This window comes from Eleutherodactylus coqui, chromosome 4 (assembly GCF_035609145.1).
Source record: "Eleutherodactylus coqui strain aEleCoq1 chromosome 4, aEleCoq1.hap1, whole genome shotgun sequence".
Lineage (NCBI taxonomy): Eukaryota > Metazoa > Chordata > Amphibia > Anura > Eleutherodactylidae > Eleutherodactylus > Eleutherodactylus coqui.
Window position 1 is genome coordinate 181,484,989 of NC_089840.1, and position 15,585 is coordinate 181,500,573.

Consider the following 15,585-nt stretch of genomic DNA (forward strand, 5'->3'; position numbering starts at 1 on the left):
TGGGGGCCGCCGTGGGGCGTCGCTAATACTGCTGGGAGCTGCAGAGGCTAAGGCGCAGGTGGAGAGCTTACCACAACTGTGAGTGACGGAGTGGGGGGTGGAGGGGAGGCTGCTATGGGATGTCACTATTACTCTGGGGGCCGCCGTGGGGTGTCGCTATTACCTCTGGGGGCCGCCGAGGGGTGTCGCTATTACCTCTGGGGGCCGCCGAGGGGTGTCGCTATTACCTCTGGGGGCCGCCGTGGGGTGTCGCTATTACCTCTGGGGGCCACCGTGGGGCGTCGCTAATACCACTGGGGGCAGCCGAGGGTTGTCGCTATTAGCGCTGGGGGCCGCCGGGGAGTGTCGCTATTACCGCTGGGGGCCGCCGGGGAGTGTCGCTATTAGCGCTGGGGGCCGCCATGGGGTGTCGCTATTAGCGCTGGGGGCCGCCATGGGGTGTCGCTATTAGCGCTGGGGGCCACAGTGGGGTGTCGCTATTTCCGCTGGGGACCAGGTCACTATTACTGCTGGGGGGGGGGGGGAGTCACTATTACCGCTATGGCTGCTGGGATGGGTCACTATTATCGCTGTGGGGGGGTGTCACTATTATCGCTGGGGGGGATGTCAGTATTACTGCTATGGCCATTGCATGTGGCGGAAATGGGCAGGGCTGTTTCAAAATACACAGCCTGCAGATTTTGACTGCTTTTTGGATGCAGAAATACTGCAGAATTTTCCACAGAAATTACCGCTGAGGACATTCTGCAATATTTCCGCATCCCAAAAGCAGTCAAAATCTGCACGCTGTCTATTTTGAAGCGGCCCTGTCCTTTTTAGAACCAGGGGGTAAAATCATACGTTGTGATAAGCCCCGCCCCCTGACGTGTTGGCACTTTGCGATAAAAAGGTGGGTTTTGGGTTGCAGTTTGGGCACTCGGTCTCTAAAAGGTTTGCCATTACTGGTATAGCGTTACACCTGTAACTGACACCCAAGCGTGCTGAAGTCTATGAGAGCAGGGTGATCATTATAGCCATTCTGTGGCCATTGACTTTTCATGTCAAGTAATCGCTGAATATGTACTAAGTTTTCCTGCACTGTAAACTCTGCATACTGAAGTCTACTGTATTTTCAAGAAAAGTCACTAGTAAAGTTTTACCGGGCCTCCCCTGTTCCGGAGGACCCGAGGTACTATGCACTTGTCCAGTGTCATTAATGCGCCGAGCGTGAATATCGGTGTATGGAACGGTGGCGTCACGAACTGACAACTACGACCCTCATCATTGCCTGCCATTCCAGCTAAAGAAAAATGTGTATATAGTTTATTCCTCGGCCCCCTGTACAAATTCTGGCAGTCACAAACAGGATTTATATATATTTATTTTTCTCTGCACGCTGCAGAACTTGGCGTCTCTCACCAGATATATATGTATTATTCAATTGCCTGTTGCACACCCTGTGGCGTTAAGGGGTTAAAACTAATCAGTCAGCTTGAAAATGTAGTCCATTCTGCAGTCCGTATGTTACAGAGCAGGAGGAGCTGAGCAAACTGATATACAGATAGTCCCAGACATGCGAACATTCGAGTTACGAATTTCGGTACATACGAACAAGGTCGTCCTCAAGCGCCTAAGGCTAATTTGCATGGCGGCAGAGTGGTGGCAGCAGTGAGCAGGAGCCGCACCTGCCGCAAACAGTAGCTCTTTCTTACTGTACCCACGTGGTTTCAGTACAACGAGTGTTGTGAACTTCAAACATGTCAGGTGCCAAGCGCAAAGGAAGTGGTGATGCTGGAATTTCTAAAAAACGCCAGGCCATCAAAGCCAAACAAAGGCTGACATCATAAAAAGAGTGGAGCGTGGTGAGAAGATGTCTTATGTTGCTCGCTCATACCAGATGAATCGTTCTACCATCAGTACCATTCTGAAGAGCAAGGATAGGATCATGGAACATGTGAGAAGTTCAGTTTTTATGCACTCTACTATTATTAGTAAGAAACGTGGAAAAGTGATAGAAGAACTTGAAAATCTTCTGAGCATTTGGATGGAGGATTGTCATCAGAAAAGAAAGCTACTAAGCTTAATGCTGATTCAAGAGAAGGCTTTAAGTCTTTTTGAAAACGTAAAGACAAAATATGGGGAAGAAGCAGCAGATGTGACCTTTACTGCAAGTCATGGATGGTTTAACTGCTTCAAGGCACGTAATAACCTCCATAACATAAAAGTGACAGGAGAGGTGGCAAGTGCAGATACGGTAGCAGCCCAGGAGTTCCCCGCTACACTTAAGGAAATTATCAAAGAAGGTGCGTTTCACCTCAGTAAATATTTAATGTTGACGAAACAGGCCTTTATTGGAAAAAGATGCCAGACAGAACCTACATCAGTAAGGAAGAAAAGTCTATGCCTGGCTTCAAACCCGCAAAGGACAGACTGACGCTACTGCTTGGCGGAAATACCACAGGAGATATGAAGATCAACCCATTGTTAGTGTATCATGCTGAAAACCCAAGAGACCTAAAAAATATAGCTAAGGCCTCACTTCCTGTTGTGTGGAAGAGTAACCGAAAAGCCTGGGTCACTCTTGCTATGTTTAAAGACTGGTTTTATCACCATTACATTCCCGAGGTGGAACGGTACTGCCGGGATAAGAACATTCCCTGCAACATTCTTCCCCTTTTAGATAATGTACCGGGCCACCCTCCTTTCCTAGATGACTTTCATGCAAATGTGAAGGTAGTTTTCCTGCCACCCAACACTACCTCCCTACTCCAGCCAATGGACCAGGGGGCCAGTGCAACCTACAAGAAATACTATCTCCGTCGCACGTTTCGTCAGGCACTGAAGACAACTGAGGGTGAGTCTGGGATGACATTGCGTGAATTTTGGAAGAACTTTACTATCTATAATACCATAAAGAACATTGATGCGTGGGTTTGGAAGAAACTGTGCCCCATGTTTGTCCACGATTCCCCTAGTTTAGCGAAGCTACAGGCAGAAGAACAAAATGTAGTCGACAACTTAGTGAGCATCAGCGAGAAGCTTGACCTTTATCCTGAGGAACAGGACTTCCATGAATATTTTGCTGTGCACAACCAGGAGCTGACAAATAAAGATCTCATGGAACTGGAAAACCAAAGGAAGGAGTAAGAAAAAGTGGGCGAACTGGAAGTGGAACCAGCACCGAAGCATTTCCAGACCAAGATGATGGCAAAGGCATTTCAAATGATTGAAGACTCTCTGGCACTCTTTGAATCACAGGACCCAAATGTGGAACGGTACACCAAGGTTGCAGCATCTGTCTACTATGCACTTCATTGCTACCGGGCCATATACGATGAGAAAAAGGCGGCTACCACCAAGGCATCCTTAGACCGGTTCTTTAGGAGGATGGAAAGATGCGATGAGTCTCATCATGACGCTGAACCAGTGCCATCGATGTCAGGTGTTACAGCATCCACGCCAACATCTTTTCACCCTCCCTCTAATGCTGATGTCCCATTACCACTGAGTGCTGATGACTCATTATTGTCTCCCATTTCTGCTGCTCCACCATCGCCCAACGTCTCCTCCACTTCCAGTCAGTAATTTCCAACAGAAAGCCAGTCCACGTACTCCAGCTGTGTCACCTTATCAAGGTAAGATCCTATTTTTATTACTATTTTTACACCCAACGATTCTATTACTTGAATTTGCATTCAAGTAATAGAATCGGACATACGAACAAAATGGACTTACGAACAGGCTCCTGGAACGGAATCTGTTCGTAAATTGGGGACTAACTGTATAGTTTAATGGGGAAAGAGTCATTGTATTTTCTTCAATTAAATCCCTGCTGTTTTTGAGCTTAGAGGACCAGTGGGCAGAGCTATTAGTGATTGACAGCTGACAGCTGTTTATTACTGTATGTACAGTAATAGCTATCAATCACTGATAGGACTGATAGGGGTTTATCTACTACATGTAAGTTTACTTTTTGGCAGAGTGGCAGTTAATACAAGAGGATGTAAACCTACATCCTGTGGGTGGCACAGGCTTAGAAGTGAGTCCACACGATCAGACAGCAGGAGCCAGCTGTGTCTGATAGCCGGCCTCCTGCTGCAACAGCCGGGATTATTGAGAACACCGATCCCCGCTCTTAATCCCTAATATGCTGTGTTCAATGAAGGGTTCACAGAGGGAGCAGGACAGGGGTGGAGCTAAGCTCTGCCCCACCCCTTCCCATTGCAAACAGCCGGAGGGGAGAGCAGAGAGCCAGCGAGGGGGAAACAGCTCAGATAATAGCGTACCGAAAAATGGTACCAATAAAAACTACAGTTCGGCAAACAAAAAACAAGCCCTCATACCACCATTTCGATGAAAAAAGAAAAACGTTATAGCTTTTGAAAAGTGAAGATGAAAATCCCCTAAAAATCGTTGCGTCCTTAGGGCTGAAATAGGCCGTGTCCGTAAGGGGTTAAATGAATAAAATGCAAGTTGTACTGAATCTTTTCTTATGAAGCTATACATCAGCCCGCTCAGCTCTTCCTGCTCTATAACGTCATGCCTGCAGAATAAATGGCATTTTCAGTGTGACGGGCTCTTTTTAAATCACCAATCATTCATTGTGCTCTGAAACATCGAGGTGTGTAAATGGGTCCTAAATATAGCTCACAGGGGATAACGAGTTACTTTTTATTTACTTAACGTCTCTCCATAGAGACCCGGTGTGAACTTGATGGACAGAATCTAAAAGCAACTTTTCAGTTTAGCTACTTTAGAGTATAAAATGTGCTCCTATATACTATAGATCCGTTCCTCATCCTCAACGCCCTGAACAGCTGAGGGCTGTGGGATGAACGAGGCAAAGTCCCACACAGGCTAATCCGTAACAATACAACCACTGGTGCCAAAAGAAGGGATAAAAGGCGGCCATGGAAATAATAGAGGAAATAGTGACAAGTGACTAGTAGCACACCTTTATAGTGCAGCCAATGCAAGGCATTACCTTGTACGGCACCAGAGGGATAAACCCGCTCCGCCGTTGCTGCACTACAGCACAATGCACTAAGTTACCTTTTTTCTTTCCAGCCAGAGCATGAGGGAAGTAAAAGCCACTGAACGTAATGTGATTAAGTGCTGGTAAAAACAAAAGATGATGCGGAGGCAAATGCGTCACAGGATCAGAGAAGATTTCTTAACCCCTTCACTGCTGGGTAAATTAGTACATTGTTTCCCCATTTCATTTACAGTTAATGGCGGTAATCCAGGAAGTGTCAGCTATTAATAGCTATGGATAATCCCAGAGTCAATTGTTTCTATTGGATTTCCCAGTTTGGCCACAATACTGTCCTTAGGAGGAGTTCACTGATGAAATATCAGACTTCTCACAAGAGAAAAGGAGAAGACATGAAGAGGCAATAAGGAATAAGCATATTTACTGATGCAATACCTAGAAATTCACCATTTTATGTACCTGGGGATTCATTCTGGGATATAAAAGGGCACACGAAATGTGCACAAATCCCATGCAGAAAACTAGTTAAACAAATGACTAATACAAAGATGCCTTCTGTCGACATTGATGCTGCTACGAAATATATTTTATTAAAGTTAAGTCTTTGAAGTGTTTGTCGGGAAGAACATTGTAAGACTGTTATACTGGACACAGAGTAATATGGGAGAGAGTATAAATTGTTGCCTGCCAAGAACTCAGCACAAAGGGAAGGGCAACTGGGGCCAAATGCTTAGAGGCACCAAGCTTAGACTAAGCGCCACCATTTGCTGGGTATGTACACATAGTTGTGCATCCCCCTTAGCAGTTAATGCATTAGTGTTATTTCTTGTAAGATCTCAGAACTTAAAGGGGTTGCGTGAAATGCGAAAAATGGCTGCCTTCTTTCAGAAACAGCACCATACCTGTCCATTTGCTCTGTATTAAGTGGATGAGACTGAGCAGAATACCACACCCTAGTTATGGATAGATGTGGCGTGGTTTTTTTGGAAGAAAGCAGCCACGTTTTTTTAATGCTGTGCAGGAATGTCAGGTCTGATGTATAAAGCCTATTTTGAAATACCCTATGAAAGGGGTAATCTGGCTTTTTTTCCCCCTGGATGTTACGGACAGTGAGTGTAGACCCACTGTGCAAAACAACCGGTTTGACTTTGGGCTAATCCTAAGGGCGTTATCCTGATGGTTTCCCGGTATTCACCCATTAACCCCTGTACAGGGATCTTCACCGTGGCACAGAGCAGGCCGCTACCTCTTGGAGTAGTCCTGGTGAGGTTGGTAGCTGACCCACGGGGGTCAGAGGCACCGTGAAACAGATTTCACATACAAGGGGAGCTCGTTTTTTTGTAAGGTGGTTTTGCTTTTATTTCTTAAGTGCCATAAAATATAGGGATAGCTGGAGCCATGTAACAGGCCGGACTGTAAACAGAAACTGGTGCAAAGTAGGAGCAGGCAGAGAACAAACATCTAGGTAAAAGCTCAGGGAACAGAGCAGACACAGACGTTAGAGGCAAGAGACCTATGTTGGGTGACTGAGAGATATAACGGTATCTTCAGCAGCATCCAGGGTTGTTGAAGAAATTGCAGAAACTTCTTAGAGTTTTAAAACTTCACCTTTAATCCATTTCGCATAAAAATACAGCAACGTTTCGACTGTGTAATGTACAGTCTTTATCAAGCCAATGCAGTAAAACTAAAGACTGTTAAAGACTGTACATTACACAGTCGAAACGTTGCTGTATTTTTATGCGAAATGGATTAAAGGTGAAGTTTTAAAACTCTAAGAAGTTTCTGCAATTTCTTCAACAACCCTGGATGCTGCTGAAGATACTGTTATATACCTTGATTGACTCTGGATGGGAGGTCTGCATCCATTTTCAGCTTGGCACCCAGTGAGCCCATTCAGCTCTAGTGAGTATTTCTCTCCTATATATCTGTTGTGCTGCGATTACTACAGCATATTGGGTGACTGAGAGAAACGCACACCAACACTCAGGCAAAAGAGGAGGAGCAGAGAAATGCTCGTGTCTGCCCAAAATAGCAAGAGGGCCGCAGACATGGGTAGCCAACCTAGCAATGGATAAGTCTTCAGCAGTTTGCGGACAGGGATCTATTGCTTGGGATCCCTGTCCATCAGCAGATTGTCCTGCCCACTGTCAGTACAGCAGGGCCGGACGTCTTTATCAGCAGACAGGGGAGTAAGTGGGAGCATCAGTTTTACTCCCATTGAAATCACTGGGAGTGTCGCACTTCTATTACACTTCCTACTTCTCTTACAGACAGGATTGTACAATATCTATATCTGCTTCCCCAAATGCTTTGTAACTTTAATATCCATGTTGTAGGATTGAAGCTATTTTGCATCCTAAACGCCATTTGGTGTTTTCTGTTGCTATGTCCAGGATGGAGCAAGTGGTTCATTCTCAGGTTTAAACAAACCTATAATAAGGAAGTCCTACTGATCTAACAGTATGAATGTACTGAGTAGGTTGTGAGGGCTTAGTCACATTGGCGCATCGGCACCCGTGTTACTGCAGGTAGCAGACGTCCGTACCTGAAAACGGACGTTTCTCTGCAGCGCAGGAGGAAAGAACATGTGACCGGCTTCATTGCCTGTATGATGTAACCATGTGACTGGTGATATGGAAGGTCAAGTGTTCTAGTCTCATGACGTAGAGTTTAAGAAAGTTTATTAAGAGTCAGTGTTACAAATATAAGTTAATTAAGTGAGGAAAAAGTTAACCCCTTAGTGACGGCCCCATTGCCTTTTCACATCCTAGCTAAGTGGGCTTTAATCCTCGGGGATGTAAAACCAAGCTTCCTCTGAGGATTAAAGCCATGTGGGCTGAGGACGTGACAGCACCATGCTGCCAGCTGCCAGAGGTAGCCGACAACCTGGAGCTGTCATAGAGGGGTTGTGATATCTGACCCCCGGTCATGCAATCGGTGCTATCCATTGGATCGCATGAAAGTACATAAAATGTGGGAAAAAAAGTTAGTTTCAGCTCCTCTCACGGATCTGATCCATGAGGGGCACTGAAACTACTCACCCACATCCTTTGCGATGTCCCGCGATAATCTGGTCTGAAAAGCACCTTTGGCCGTTTTCTGCGCATGCACACCTAGGGGAAAATGGTGACGCATGCACAGAAGACTAGGAACACGCAATGGAGTCTGCAGCCTGTAATTGGCTGCCGGCTCCCCAGGTAAAAACCCCTTCCCTCTGCAAGTGCCGACCAGCTGCGCTACTTCTTCTCTCCCTCCTCCTCCTACAACCACACTGTCGTCCGCCCTAATTATGTGGCCGACAGTGCGACTGGCCTGTAATGCATGCAATGTGCATTTTGAATATGGCAGCACAGGGGTCTGGTCACAATTGCGACCCATGATAGTACGCCAGTGGTTTCCCCCATCCTACTAGAGTTATAGGTAAATGTCTGTTACCTTTACTACACTGTTTTAATATTTGATAGCAAACATACATTCTATTGGTAGGATTGAACAGACTCACAGAACAACCTGTTAGCATTGTTGGCCCATCTATAGAATAGATGTTTGATCAACATGAGTTCAACTTCTGTGATCCTTGCCAATCAGAAAAATTAAGGGTTTGCAGCCTAAGGGCGCCCACCCACTGGCGTTTTTTTACCTGCGTTTTGCGTTTTTCCTGCACAGGCATAGAGATAACATGTGTTCCTGTCCACTGGCGTTTTTTTTGCGTTGCGTTTGCGTTTTTAACATAGGAACTGTCAGTTGCATATGTGTCCTTATTTTTCTCCTAATGCACCCATGAATGTCAATGGAAATTAATGGAAAAGCCGCGAAAACGCCGCAAAAAACGCGCGGAAAAATCGCGGGAAACGCGGCGAAAACGCTGCGTTTTTTTCCCGCGGAAAATGCAAACGCCAGTGGGTGGGCGCCCTAACTGTACGGTCTGCCAATCCTTTAATGTTTACATAGGCAGCTTGTTCCATTCACTTAATCCTCCGTGCCTTTAATGTTTCAGATGACTGAAATACTAGATGACTCAAGAATGTTTCTGAACTAAATATTTTGTGAAGGAAGAATGGAAGACATCAATTGAAAAGGGGTCCTGTAGATGCTAGTACCTCCATCTACTTAGCGGCAACTGTAGGCATGTATTCTGTATGCATGGGCCAATCTTCCTGCAGAAATATTCTGACCCCTAGTGGAATGTATGCCATGACAACCTTCTGTGTTTCTGAAAAACCATAGGAGGAGGACGTCTAATGTACTATTAGATGGGTGCATCTAAAACAGGTGGCCATTCAGTGTGTATTTAGTGTATTCAAAAACTAGAAGGACAACACAAGGTCTATCCCTATATACCTTAATTAGAAAATAGATATCTAGATGTGCATGAATAAAACATGAATATTAGGAAGCCCCAAGACTGAATACTAATGAATGCCAGTGCCCAGTGAGTCAATGGTTACAATTATACAACAGTTTTATCAGTTCCTGTCAATGTATCCAAGGATTTCATACTCCCTCCAAGACCAAGGGTGAGAAATAAAATCTCTAATTAATGTGCTCTAAGAAAATCCCAATGGCCCCTAAATAGGATTATACATAAGGTTTTGGAATAATCTGATTAGAAAAAATATTAGGGCTTTTCCTATCAATAGGCATAGGCTCCCGGACAGGATCACCCTTATCGGTGCATTTATCCCATTTTAGGTATTTAGGGCACATTAGACTTTTCTTGGGGTACTATAAGGAGAGATTCCATAGGCTGCATTTCAAATTTCAGCTCCAATAAGCCTATAATACAGTACAGACCCACAGCCATACGTGACCACAGTGATGTGTTCTCTACGGTGAAGTCACATTAAGTAATAAAGTCACAATGGTTCTAGCTATTAATTTTTCTAAAGTTGTAAAAATCCTTAGTTCATGTAAACTCTTACTCGTGTTTTTATCCAGCTTGTTTAAGTCAAACCATAAAGGTATCTACCAATGAAAGGCAGATCTGTACACTGTAGGGCAGCTAATACAGTAACGAGATTGTAAAAGCTCACAAAGCATGACTTGAATTTCATGAAATCCACATCACATGTCTGCATTTATACGTGGTTTCAAGCAGTAAGACAAGAGGTCAATGTTCAAGTAGAAATATCCATTGTGAACTAGTATATGATCACGATGCAATGGCAAATATTAACCATGCTGTATGTGTAAAGGAAGGGAAGAAACCTTTTGCTTATGCATTGTATAGTTTATTCATGTATGTGTGTGATTTACAGTTAATTACATTACAAAACAATTCTTAGGAGGTGGTATCAGCAGACCCAGGTGTCATATAGCCAAGCTGCTATGGTAACACCAAAGTGGTATGAGCAATGATGGGGTACAGGTGACACTGAAGGTCACACTACCAATGTGACTCAAGTGCTAATATACAGCAATTCTGTTCCTGCACAGGTAGTGCAGTGCGTAGTGTGGAGCAAAGCAAGTAGTGATTGACACAGTAAGCTGCAGATTCTAGAGGCATTGATACATGGGCCACTGAGGAGTGCTAGTTAAGGAGCAGAAGGGAGTTAGTGTCCCTAAACTTACCAGAGTACGTCTGGAGATAAGGAGAGAGACCAGGATGAGAGGCTTGTGAACCCAGTGCCAATACCACTGCTACCTTCATTGTGTAGACCAGAAGGACAAAAATGTTGCTACTTCTCTAACTCTTTTAGTCCTTTCTAGAGTGCCAAAGAGGGGTCAAATAACCCCATTCTTCTGTTATATAGAAGAGATTACATCTCATTAGCACTTGTCTGTCCCTGCTATGGTTCTGAGCTGTGTGATACTCCTCTTTTCTCTTACAAGGAAACTACCGTTAAACTTTGAATAAATGTCCGGACGTCTATTTGCAAAATGGTCCTGGAGATCTGGCGGCTATTAGAGGCAGCCGGCTATTAGAGGCAGGCCTTTATTAGTTTGCTGCCACAGCAAGGGATAATAAAAATTTGTCCTGGGATATACCATATACATTTTTATTACCCCTTACCATGGTAGACTATACCGTGTAAGGGATATTTTCTTACCTTTAGTTGTTATTGTTGCTCTTCATCATCTGATTCAGAAATCACTGCTTTGTTTTCATCCAAGGTCATCAACTTCTGCTTCCTTGTGAACCATTTGCAATGTTCCTTGTTTAGCCAACTGCAACTTCTCTCTGCCCTCAGAACATGCTTGACCATCATGAAAGCAGTGAATCAAATCATCTTCACTCCCGTCTGTGGCAATCTTTAAATGATTTTTGGATCATGTCATTTGGAAGTTTGTCCAAAGCAAATAAAATTTAATCTACAATCCAACGTTGTAACGGTGCTTTCAGATCACCTGAAGTGAACTCCTTGTCGCAATCACCGGTCAGCCATTTGTCGTAAGATACTTGAATTCTGTCTTTAAATGGTTTATGTCATCAGTGGCCTGAATATACTTAGTGCAGCCACCAGGAATGACAGCAGTCCCCATGTTGCAATTTTTGAGTTCTTCCTTCGTACCGGCATCAGCAGGCATCCCACAAAAGGAGTCTTTTTCAAAAATAAAATTGTCCACACACTTTTTGCAGCCACATAATTGTTAGCTTATCCTTCATCCATCTATTCTTGGAACAAATAACGACACTTTGATATCTTGTAGCTTGTTCACTTTGCGGATACCATGGCGAAATACAATAAACAGTTTCAGTTTTGTCCCGTAATCTTTGGCAGCCAGAATTACAGTGAAATGGTCTCTCTCACGCCCAGTAATTTTTACAGCAACACACCAGATACCTGATTTCCTTGCATGTCAAACCACACTGCTGTCTCATCCATAGCAATACATGAGTCTTGAATATTCTTTAACGATCTGTAATTAGACACAAGTATACAAAAGACACTAGTTTCTCTGTTAGCTCTTCGGGAGCTTTTGGGGCCAAAGTTGTTATTCTTTGCAGAGATAAAGAATGTATTTTCATAAATTCTTCCATCCAACCCCTGCTAACAACAACTGTCTCTCTATTCTTGGCATCTTCATCAATGACCGTATCAAACAATTGCTTAGCCTTCGTGCGTATCATGTTTCTGGATACATAAATTAACATTTTTCTCAGATCAAAGATCCACATGACAACGTGATTGGCAGGATCATCACTCACCTTTTTTGATCCGCCACCTTCTAGTCGCCTTCTCCCTTTTCAGACTTCAGAGCTTGAAGACTATCGTACTGTTTACTTAACTAACTGATGTATTTTGTATGACCTTGAAAATAAGGTGCTACCTCTTCACAAGAATTCTCTCTTGCATACTCCACTGCATGAAGCTTGAATGCCACATTGTTAATGTTATGGAATTATCCAATGTGGATCCACTGGACCCAACCAACCAAGTCTAGATAGTCCTGGAGTGGTTGGCAGCTAACTCCACAGGTAGAGGGACTGTTGCCAGGAAAAGGGAGACTGACCCTCAGCTGCAGAGGGAATGGCAGACCCCTACCTAAAGCAAGACGATTGCGCCAATAAGGGCGGCCCTGCGCTAGAACCTCGGGTCTGATTATCCCTGATGGGATAGCAAACATAGGAGGAGCACACAGATGCAGGACATGAAGGGCATGGAACTGACAGAAAACAAATGTACAGACAGATGCAGAGCTCAGACAGCATAAACAGAATCCGGACATAAACTCAGGAATACAGACAGAACTCAGACTGCATACACAGAACTCAGAGAGCAGGAACAGAACTGAGACAGCACAGACAGAACTCAAACTCAGGAATACAGACAGAACTCAGATTGCATACAGAGATCAGAGAGAAGGGCAGAACGTAGACAGCACAGACAGAACTCAAACAGAAGGTGACCAAAGAAAGCTGAGTGTCAGAACCTAACACACACTAATTCTGAGGCCCAGAGGAAGTGCCACGGCTCACCTAAAATAGAAGAGTAACGCCTATATTTCCCCACAGGTGAGCTGAGAGCCAAAAAGCTGGTTAACAGTCTCAGTGCTGGACAAAAGCAGATAGAGAGAGCAGAGCGGTGCTTGCAGATGCCGTGAGCCACATAAAGGCGGGAGACAAGAGTAGCAACCTTACAGTTTGACTGTTTTGACATTGTGTGTTGACTAGCAACACTGTTTAAACTGACCAGGAACACTCATAGCAGAATATCTGAGACCAAGAATGCTAGCGCTTTCCGTCTTTGTCTGTGCGGAAAGCGAGGCCTGTTATGACTGAAGCAAAAAAGGAGATTACCTCAATACATGACAGGCATGGATTCGACACCAGCGGCACGAAGACACCAGGATTCCGAGTCTACTGCGTTTTACAAAGCCAACAGTGTCAAGTAGATGCCAGGTACAGTACCCAAGTCCATTTTGCAGATAGCAGCTGTTTGCCAGGTTCCATTTGCCAATGCCACTGTTTTCAAATGCCAGGTCCCTGAATCCATTTGCCAGGCGCACCATTCTCCAAAAGACACTGTGCCTGAAACTGTTTTTCCAATAACCGGCGTCCACTTCGGGTTCCTGCATGCAGAATCTGACCCATTTGTGTGCAGGTGGCCTTACATGTATCTCACAGCAGAACAAATAACTTCAACACAACATGTTAAACTAACAACAGCAGATACTGTACCAGCCTGTATCAAAACCTGACTCACAAATATGTGAGGGAATTGAGAAGGATCGTCAGAAGCCTGTCTGTGGGCTCCACAAAACTTCTGGACTTGATACCGAAGAACACTAGGGTTGGGACATTCTGCATGCTTCCAAAACTACATAAAGCTGGAAGGGAAGTCAATTATCTCAGGTGTGGGAACCCTCACTCAAGGAATCTCAGGATGGGTAGACGTCCTCAAACCATGGGTGACAAACACGAACAGCTACCATTTTTTCCCAAAAGTAAGCCCTACCCCAGTTTTCGAGGGAGGCTTGAAATCCCCCCCCTGGAAATAAGCCCTAGCTAAAGTGCATGAAGAAAAAAAAACATCTATACTCAATTGCCCCACAGCGTCTGAGTCCCTCGTGATGGTCCCCAGTGTTGTGGCAAGTTACTGTGTCCTCTGCACTGAGAAATCCTCTTCTTTCTGGTGATGGGGTTTTGAATACCCCGCCACCAGCAAAGCGAGCACTGTGATTGGATCGAGCGCCAGCCAATCAGAGCCAGCGCTCGATCATTCACAGCCATTCAGTGAATGACATCACTGAATGGCTGTGATTGGCTCATCGAGCACTGGCTGTGATTGGCTGGCGCTTAATCCAATCACAGCGCTCACTTTGCTAGTGGCAGGGTATTCAAAGCCCCGTCACCAGAAAAAAGAGTATATCTCAGCACGGTGGACACTGCAGATTTCCGCATCGCCACCGGAGACCAGCAGCGCGGGGCATTTGTACGCCGCGTACCAGGTAAGTATAACCCCTCTCCCCCTCCCCAAAAATAAGACACCGTCTGTTTTGCAGCAAAAAATAATATAAGACAGAGTCTTATTTTCAAGGAAACACGGTATTTGCAAGACACCGCGGATCTACTTAACAAGCTATCAACCGTAAGTCCCCTCCCCGATGGTGCTATTCTTGCCACCAGGAATTTGGAATCCTTATATTCCAACATCCCACATGAAGATGGACTGACTGCCTGCCTGGCCCCCCTTGAGGCCAATGGGGCTGACTTCAAATCCGTGTTACAACGCACAAAATTCACCCTCACATGCAAGTATTTCTCCTTTGGCAAAGAGATATTCCTGCAACTCACCGGAACGGACATGGACAGTAAAATGGCACCGTAATATGCCTACCTTTTCATGGCAAAACTGGAGAGTGACTTTGTGGCTTTCTGCTCCAGTAGACCACTCTCCTACTTCCACTACATTGATGATATCATAATCATCTGAACCAACATGAACAAGGACTTATAAAATTCCATGAGAGATTCACTGCATTCCACCCCACCATAAACCTGACATTAAGCTACTCATAAACTGAAATCAACTTTTTGGACACAACCATAAAAATTTCAACCAACTCAAAACAAACATCCCTATACCGGAAACTGATTGATCGACCCACATACCTCAGATGGGACAGTTTCCACATCAAAAAGTCCATTGTCTACAGCCAGGCTATCAGATACAACCAGATCAGCTCCAACCCAAGAAACGGAGAGAAACATCTATACCATTTTAAAAGGACATTTTTAAATCAGGGCCTCCATCCCACCTCAAGTGATGACCAAATCACCAGAGCCACTAGGATACCCATAAATACAGGCATACTGTCAGGGGTTGCAATGGCGACCGGGCCCGTGCACTGAGGGGGCCGATAGGCCGCCCTCTGCCATATCTATCTCATATCTATCTATTCTACTATATATCTCATGTATCTATCTATTTATCTGTAGCTGGTATAAGTAATACCTCTCTCTGTATATACTGTATAAAATTGCACACTTTGCACATAATTAAAGGGGTTGTCCCGCGAAAGCAAGTGGGGTTATACACTTCTGTATGGCCATATTAATGCACTTTGTAATATACATCGTGCATTAATTATGAGCCATACAGAAGTTATTCACTTACCTGTTCCGTTGCTAGCGTCCTCGTCTCCATGGAGCCGTCTAATTTCAG

At 44.6% G+C, this 15,585-nt stretch overlaps 1 protein-coding gene across 1 annotated transcript; it reads left to right on the plus strand.

Annotated features, from left to right (window-relative positions):
- Positions 1–1,876: 1,876 nt before the first annotated feature.
- On the plus strand, positions 1,877–3,126 carry LOC136626562 (tigger transposable element-derived protein 1-like). The gene is given in 2 exon segments (XM_066601613.1): positions 1,877–2,288; positions 2,291–3,126. Coding segments are annotated over 2 exon segments (1,248 nt in total).
- Positions 3,127–15,585: the final 12,459 nt, after the last annotated feature.